This window comes from Fukomys damarensis, unplaced genomic scaffold (assembly GCF_012274545.1).
Source record: "Fukomys damarensis isolate Sample0158 unplaced genomic scaffold, DMR_v1.0_HiC HiC_scaffold_3, whole genome shotgun sequence".
NCBI lineage: Eukaryota > Metazoa > Chordata > Mammalia > Rodentia > Bathyergidae > Fukomys > Fukomys damarensis.
In genome coordinates this window covers 18,756,257-18,765,087 of record NW_022900915.1, presented here as the reverse complement: position 1 = coordinate 18,765,087, position 8,831 = coordinate 18,756,257, and the positions used below count along the sequence as shown (strand labels likewise).

At 44.1% G+C, this 8,831-nt stretch overlaps 1 protein-coding gene across 1 annotated transcript in view; it reads right to left on the bottom strand.

The window, feature by feature from the left end:
- Nucleotides 1-1,187: 1,187 nt before the first annotated feature.
- Nucleotides 1,188-8,831, bottom strand: part of Cdc25c (cell division cycle 25C) — a 25,454-nt gene continuing 17,810 nt past the window's right edge. The window contains 7 exon segments of the mRNA XM_033765617.1: nt 1,188-2,824; nt 2,940-3,051; nt 3,670-3,803; nt 4,575-4,673; nt 6,976-7,038; nt 7,894-7,937; nt 7,940-7,991. Of these exon segments, the coding sequence (XP_033621508.1) occupies nt 2,588-2,824; nt 2,940-3,051; nt 3,670-3,803; nt 4,575-4,673; nt 6,976-7,038; nt 7,894-7,937; nt 7,940-7,991 (741 nt within the window). The 3' untranslated portion in view covers nt 1,188-2,587.

Here is an 8,831-nt window from a genome sequence, read left to right as displayed (position 1 = left end):
TCTTGGCTGAATAGTAGTGGGCCAGAGTGCTTGTAAGGATGGGAATACAGGAGCCTCTTTCCACCTTGTCAGTGTTTTAAGGGCAGCAGTTGTGTCACATCTGAATACCTGAAGTGACTTAGAATTCAAAACCTCATATATACACACACATACACACACATGCGCGCGCACACAGAGAATAAGCATTTACTTAATATTTGTCCACATAGAACAGGGGCAGAATGTCTGTGTCTCCTGCTATATATTCCTGATAAGGTCAGCTAGGTACTGGGCTGAGATTGAAAACTAGTTTTTTGTATATATGTTTTGTTGTTGTTTTGTACTGAGGATCAACTGTCTAGGCAAGCACTGAGCCATGTCAGTTTTGGGTTTTCTTTTTTGTTTTTTTTGAGGCAGGGTCTCACTATGTAGCCCAGCGTGGCTTCAAACTCCCAACAATCCTCCTGCCTCAGCCTCCTGAGTGCTGAATTACAGGGATGTGCCACCATGTCCATCCAGCAAAATTTCTGCTCATTATTTGACCTCATGATATCTACCAGTCCATTCAAGGGCACCAATGAGAACCTCCTCAGAGTCATACACTAGTGTCTCTGACCTTATCTTCCAAGCCCAAGCAAACTTTATGCTCCTGACTTCTCAAACTCACAATTAGCCAGATGTGATGGGCATGTTATCCTGGCTAAAGTCTCTGGCTCAGTAGTAGTGGCTGAGGCAGGGGGATCACAAGTTCAAGCTCAGCCTGGGAAACTTAGCAACTTAGTAAGACTGTATGAAAAAAAAAAAAAAGGTATGAAAAGACTTAACATCCAATACATTGACAACTCTAGAAAGGGATACTGGCTTTTGTTGTTTTTTTAAGACAGGGTCTCACTGTGTATTTAAGGCTAGCCTTGAACTACAGCTAAGGCTGTCCTTGAACTTGTGGCAACCCTCCTGCCTCAGCCTCCCGAGTACTGGGATTACAGGGTGTACCACTATGTTTGGTTCCAGGAACATTGTACTTTGTAGGCCACAATGCCTGGCTACATGTGTAGTCTTACAGCACTTAAAAACTTTGTTCCTCAATTTCATTACCCTTATAAAGAAATGTACATAGTAATAAATATCTACCATGAGGTTTTTTTGTGAAAATCAATATATGATTAGTTTAGAAAGTCTTATATGCACTCAATACCAAGAAGCGTTACTATTATTATTCTTGAAAATAACATAAATCAAATCACATATACAGTGAGACGGTATCATAAAATATCACATGGGAGGGCTGGGGATGTAGCTCAGCAATAGCGCCGGCTTAGTATAGTGGGAAATTTTGGATTAAACCCCCAGGGCCCCCTTGAAAATAAAGATTACAAGAAATAACATGGGGAAACTTTGCCTTTTAGGCAAATACAACTTTTCACAAAGTAAATAAATCTGCTTTTTGTTATAGAACTGTTTCCACTTAAGATAACTGAAATATGAGAACCTGGACACAATCTCCTACTAGGTCAGGCCTGCGTTCCACCTCTCTGGGGAGAATTACAACCCACTGGAGAAGGCAGTGGGTCTTGGACTTCTTGCGGTTCACCCAGAGGCTACTCCTAACTCCTGCTTGTGGGGACAGGGGACACACATGCTAGTGGAGCGGAGCTTTCCCCCCACAGCCTGCTCTGACTTCTGTGGCCACAGCTCCCCCGCCCTCTGAACGCCTGGCTATGCTGATTAGAGAGCTGGCCAGGGAGGCAGCATCCAGGAACCAGGTTGCTGGTGCCGGCGGGAGATCTCGGAGAATACTGCAGCGCCCTCTGCTGTGAGGCCTGTGCAAAGCACTTCAGGGCAAGACCACATGAGAACCTTGAAAAGCCAGTCCAGCAGACCAGGTGTGGTGTTGCTCAAACAGTGGGTGTCAGCTGCCCTGTGCCTGCAGCCTTTTTTCCCACCCGCTGATTTAAAACCTGGGAAGATGTTATTTTTGCCTCTTCTATTTCTGGGTTTCAGAATGTTTTGTCCCTTCCAAGTCCTGCGCTCTGGGGCGGTGGTGCCAGGGATGGAACCCAGGAACTCATGAATGCTAGGTAAGCAAGAGCTCTACACTGAGCTCTACCACAGCCCCGGAAAGGAGTCTAACTTGGTGATTGCCTCAATATACAGCTCTTCGAGGAGCAAACCGGCTGGCAATTGCACTTCTTGTTGTGCAACGCTTACTTTCCCATAAAAAGGAAAACAGAGTAAGAAGCTGGGCAACTCTTTCCGACAAGCAGAAGCCCAGAGAGAGAGACCTGCCTCGCTTGTGAGAAGACACAGGAAGTTGAGAGGAGCAATGTAAGAGTTCCCTGAAGCAACACAAATCTCTATGTAAGTCAAGGTGACAGCCTTTCAGAGCTGGGGTATAGGTCGCCTAAAAGTGTCCTCCAGATTCAGCCACCAGCTGGCACCTCTACCATAACCTAACCAATCCGAGTCCCAGGATTTCATCAGTGTAGTAGCCTGTTGGATTACAGAGATCTATCTATGCTTCTTTCTTTCATTTTTTTGAGACAGGGTCTCAGGTTCGCAGTAATCTTCCTGTCTCAGCCTCACAAAAGCTGAGGTATGCAGACATCTTTTAAAAAACAATCTTGGGTTCAGCCGTAGAGAAGATGGCCTCTTTTCTGCTCAGGGTCTCTGTGGTGTCTGTCAATGATACCCTGGCCGCCAGGGGCCAGGCCCACTTCGGTGAGACCATGTCCTTCACCAGGAGGACGATCTGCTCCTGCGCTTCGCTCTAGCTTTGACACCTCAGCAGCTCAGCCTGGTGGTCCTGATGATGCACAGGACAGTAGCTCTGAGGTTCACACAGCTCCTGAGAGGTAGAGGACAGAGGAAGGGACCCTTTGGCTCCAGAGCTCTGTCTGTTAAATACAACAGCCACGCTGAGGCTCCACTAAGTCTAGGTTCTCCCGTGCCCCACGCTTTACCTTATATTCCAGAAAGAAGTCTCTGTAGCCCCCTTGGAGGACATACAGCTCTGGATAGTACAAGGCAGGGTACTGGTTCAGAACCCTGTCCTCTTCTCTCAGAGAGCGGCACCTTCAGAGAAAACCCAGGGATGAGTGGGCAGAAGGAAGCAAGATCAGGAACCCAAGCTTCCTGGGGAAGAGGGGAGAACAGAATACTAGTCATGCCCACAAGGGCCCTGGGCATGGAGAGGAGCCCAGTGGTAGCACTGCAGGAGTGGGAGCCTTCAATTTCACTGTGTGTGCCAAGTAAGGCCCCAAGAGCACCCCCTTCTCCTTTCCTCCACTGCAACTTTGTTCCCAATTCTTTTTCCTTTACTGTTCTAAGCATTTGAATTATAAAAATACCTTCCGTCATCCTTCCTAACGTTCTTCAAATTATAGCAGAGTGCATTCCGTGTCGTATGATCTCCGATTTAAGATCCATTTCCACCAGGCGTGGTGGCCCACACCTGTAATGCCAACACTTGGGAGGCTGAAACAGGAGGATCACTGGGAGTTCAAGCCAGCCTGAACTACGCAGCAAGATCCTGTCTCAAAAACAAATAAGAAGAGGCCAGGAATGTAGCTCAGTGGTGCTGAGCCTGCCTGGCAAACACAAGGTGCTGAGTTCGATCTCCAGTACGGGGAGTAGGGGAGGGCTCCATTTCTGCCATTTCCAATACCCAACCAAGCCCATGTGGACACTCACATTCGGGGGCCCCTCTCAGAGGAGAATTCACAGTGGAACACGATGATTATTCTTTTCTGGATGTCCAAGGGAATAATAGGCCTCTTCAGAAAGAAGTCATATAATTCTTTCTGACTATACAAGTTTAAGGCTCCCTGCAGAAGAATAATTTTTTTGTTTGTTTTGTTTTGTTTTTGGTACTGGGGATTGAACTCAGGTCCTTGCACTTGTGAAGCAGGCGCCAGAACCACTAAGCTAAATCCCTGGCCCAGAAGAATAATTTTAATAAGCATTCTCTGAAGGCCCCTGTGTATAATGTGAATACAGTAAGTCCCTGACTTGTGAAATTTGGGTTGCACACTTTCACAGGGGCACTGTATCAGAGTCACAGGGGTACTGTACAAGGCTCATTTTGTCAGATACTCCCAGAACAGAACTGGTTTGTAAGACAGGGAACTACTGCACTTAGAAATGATTAGGATACTATCCTGGGACATTTAGGCCAGCAAAACTGAAAAGGATTTTCAAGGCAAGACCCAATGTAGCTCTGTATCTACCCCCAGGGCCTAACCTAGCTTGGTACCTAACACTCTAATAAACATTCATAGAGTTGAACCTCGTGGAATGAGGGCATCATCGCGAGCAGTGTCCATGAGCAGTGCTCGCAGATTGCTTCTCAGTCCTTGGATTAATGTTTGGATTTCCAGGGAGGAGCACTTGGCTCCTATGGAAAAGAAGACTGGTCAAGGAGGGGAAGGGAAACTATGCTATTCAAGGCATACAGAATTTAAACGGGAATAAGGACTTCGGCCTTGATGTGCTCCAAATGTAGAACCTCTGACCTGGTTCCAGGCTTCCCAGGACATTTTAGCCCAACTCTTCTCAACAAAGACCCATCTCAAGCCCCTCCCCGGCTTGAGCCTCACCTGGATGTGTCCTCCCAGGTACTCATATGGGTAGCGGCAATCAATGATACAAAACTCCTCAATCAGATCCTGGAACTCTCCAGACGGTAAGGCAGCCACCTGCACAGAAACAATGACTGCATTCTCTGCTCACTATCACTGAGAGAGAGAAAGGTTAGTCACACAGGATGCCCCTCTACCCACAGCATCCAAAGTCCACCTGCATTTAAATGTGGCATTGGCTCAGCTCCACCCCACAGAAGCGGATGAAGCGGAAGCGGAAGTGACATTTGTAGAGAACCCAAATGGCTCGTACTGGGGATGTAGCTCAGTGGTGCCACCGCCTGCCTCGCAAGTGCAAGGACCCGAGTTCGATCCCCGGCACCAAAAAAAGAAAAAAGTGAAAACCCAAATGGCTGGTATTGCAAAGACAAGGAAGGCCTCTTTGAGGGCTACCCCTCTAGAGGCAGGCACGGCTGAAATCAGCTCCCGGGAGACATCACAGACATGCCCAGGGGGAGAGGTAGCGATCCCAATCTTACAAGAGATGAGAAATGGGTCTCTACCCTCCATTACAAAAAAAAAAGTAAGAACAAAGAACTGGGTTTGATCCCAGGCTTAGACTGACTGATAGAGAGATAGGCAGATATAGGCAGATAGGCAGGCAGACACATAAGGTAGATATAAACTTAAAAAACAAGTCTTGCCAGGTGTGACGGTACATGCCTGCAATCCCAGCCTTCTGGGAGCATGAGACAGGGGATCACAAGTTTGAGCGTAGGCTGGGAAATTTAGGACTTAGGGAGATCCTCTCTCTCAAAAAAAAAATTTTTTTTTTAAAAAGGGCTAAGTATGAGCCAGGCATGGGTGAATGTGCGCCTATAATCTCTACACTTGGGAGGCAGAGGCAGGAGCATCACCAAGAATTCGAGGCCAGCCTGAATTACAGAGTGAGACCTTATCTCAAAAATTCCAAAATACATACATGAATAAATAGAAATAAAGGGCTAAGAATGTAGCTCAGCGCTAAGGCCCTGTCTCAAAAACAAACAAGAAGAGGCCCTGGGTTTAATCCTCAGTAACACACACACACACGTGCACGCACGCACACGCACGCACGCGCACACACACACACACACACACACACGGACAAAAAAGTAAATTTTTCAAAGAAGGATATGGAAGGGAAGAGTTGACAGCTACAGAAAGAAATTTAATCTACTTGTAGAAGTCTAAATTGGTTCAGGCTTTCTGGAAGGAACTTTATAACACATAAAAATAAATTTACAGCTGGGCATCATGGCACATGCCCATAATCCCAGTACTAGGGAGGCTGAGGCAGGAGCATTGCTATCAGTTTAAGGCCTGCTTGAGCTACACTTGAGACCCTATTTAAAAAACAAAAAAGAAATTACAGCTGGATCCAGCTTGGGCAACTTAGTGAGATCCTGTTTCAAAATTTTAAAAAATTCTAAGAAGGGGCTGGAGATTTGGCTCAGCATGAAGGCTCAGGGTTCAATCTCTAGTACCATAAAAGCAAAGCCACCAAAGTAAGTATACTTCGACTCACAATTTCTTTTCTAATATCTAAGGGACAGTACACTTAATAATACAATGATGTGGGTACAATCTGACATTTGTCTCAGCACTGTTTTAGATTATTTAAGTAAATATTTAATGAGAGGAGTTTAAGTAAATAAATTATACATGTCAGCACAACAGAATAATATATGACCATTAAAATGATAGTGTAAGTGGGCATGAATTCAACATAGTAAGTTCAAGACCAGCCTGGGCCAATGAAGCCCTTTCTCAAAAAAACAGAAGGACAAGGTGGATGTATTTTTATTGATATAGAACTGGGGGGACACTGGGGCTTACAATATTTTAATAATTTAATTGTAAGACTACACGTTCCTCATGATTGCAGTTTTACAAAACTGTATGTTAGAATAAAATCTGCAAGGCCACAAGGAAAACATCACTCATGGTTATCTCTGGTGGGTAAGGCTACCACCCAATTACTGTACAAATGGGAAGACTTTTGAGAGTGAAAGAGAACCTGATTAATAATTACCCTCACTAACAGGTATAAAGGAGACTGTGACACGTAAACCGGAATTTATCGTAACCCTAACTGGGACCCTAGTTGAGTGATTTTTCTTTTCATGTTTTTGCATCATCCCTTCACTTCTTCCCTCCTTCCTTCTTTCTTCTCTTTTTACAACAAATATATATCATTTGTTTAAAAATTTAAAGAGACAGAAACACAGATGAAATGAAGACCTTTAAAACAGCCTGCATGAGAAGCCTGCATGAGCGAATGCTGTGAAAGAAATATAAATGGCAGCAGGGATTTCAGGGACGGAGCAGACCAGATGGGAGCCGATGTACCAGCTACCATCTCCAGGAATCTGCTTACTGCCTCTGGGTTGACGTACTTCAGATCTTGGTGTCTCCCCGGTACGGCTGGCAGTGCACATACCTAGAAATACCCAGGAGCTGAAACAATAGCAAGAATTCCCCACCCAAGCTTGAGATCAAAGGCCATTTACTGTCATTCTTTCCAAATGACGCTTCAAATCCCAGAAGCTTTCAAAAATCAGTGGTCTCGGTGATATACATATACAGCAACTCTGTTTCTAAACACTGATCCTAAGGAATTAAGTGAGGATAGTGTAAGGTTTTAGATATCTCTACACATAGGTCCATTTTGTTCATAAGGAAAAATTATAAAATGAGATTAAAATTATAAAATCATAAGCCTTATGAAGAAATTACGAGCAGCTCCCAAATTATCAAATAATATAGTTACTTAAAATGATGAGATTGCTAGATGTGGTGGCACATGCCTATAAACACAACATGGGGGAGGCTGAGGAAGGAAGATCTCCAAGAGTTTAAGGCCATCCTGGGCTACATAGTAAGCTCAATGCCAGCCTGAACTACATAGTGAGACCCTGTCTTAGATAGATAGATAGACAGACAGACAGACAGACAGATAGATAGATAGATAGATAGATAGAAAGACAGATGAATGAATGAGATGAAGCCAGGCATGGTGGTTCATGTCTGTAATGTCAGTTTACATGGGAGGCTGAGGCAGGAGGATTGCAAGTTCAAGGCCAGCCTGGGCAAAGCAAGACCTTGTCTCAAAATAATTAAAAAAAAAAGAAAGAAAAGAAAAAGGTCTGGGGATATAGTTCAGTGTTAGAATGGTTACCTACTATGTACAAGACTCTGGGTTTGATCTCCAGCACTGCAAAATATAAATTAATAAACAAACAAATGAAGAAATGAATGAATGAACAAAATATAGGATGAGTATAGTCAAACTCACCTTGGAGAAATCACCAATCAGGTGCCCTGCATTTGAATCTTTAACATCTGAGAAATATCAATGTCAGAGTGAGAAATAGTCTTCTTCAGACCTACATGCTGAAATGATAGATTCCCATTAATTCCCAAGCCTCACGTTAAAGATTTCAAAACCAGAGGACAGGAGGAGGAAGGCTAAACAACATACATACTCTTTGTCTAATAATTCTCCTTGTTTTCTCAAGAAAATAAAGATATGCACAATGATTTGGGTATGAGAGTATAAATCCTGGCATGCTTATAACAGACTGCAATTACTAATAAATTAAATATTCCATACGGTCTTAAACAGATCATACCCCACACAATATGTTATTATTGTACAATAAATGCTTTGTTGTAATTAATTTTACTGATATAGAAAAAACTTATGGCATCAGTAAATTAGTTAAAAAACATGAACAGAGGCCGGGTGTGGTGGCACAAGCCTGCAATCCCAGCACTCGGGAGGCTGAGGCAGGAGGATCACTGTGAGTTTGAGACCAGCCTGAGCTACACAGTGAGTTCCAGATCGGTCTCAACTACATAGTGAGGCCCTATCTCAACCCCCCCCAAAGAAAAACATTAACAGGGAGCCAGGGATTTAGCTCAGTTGTTCTGCAGCCTGCTTCACAAGCCCAAGGTCCCCAGTTTAATCCCTGTACCAAAAACAACAACAAAAAACCACATGAACAGGGCTAGGATGTAGCTCAGTGATAAGCGCACTTGCCTAGCATACACAAGGCCCTAGGTTTGATTTCCAACACTGAAACAAATAAACAACAATATAGTCGATAGATAGATAATCTGCAAAAATATACATAAAAAAGGCCAGGGATTTAGCTCAGTGGTTCTGCCGCTTGCCTTGCAAGCACAAGGACCTGAGTTCAATCCCCCGTACCAAAAAAAAAAAAAAAAAAA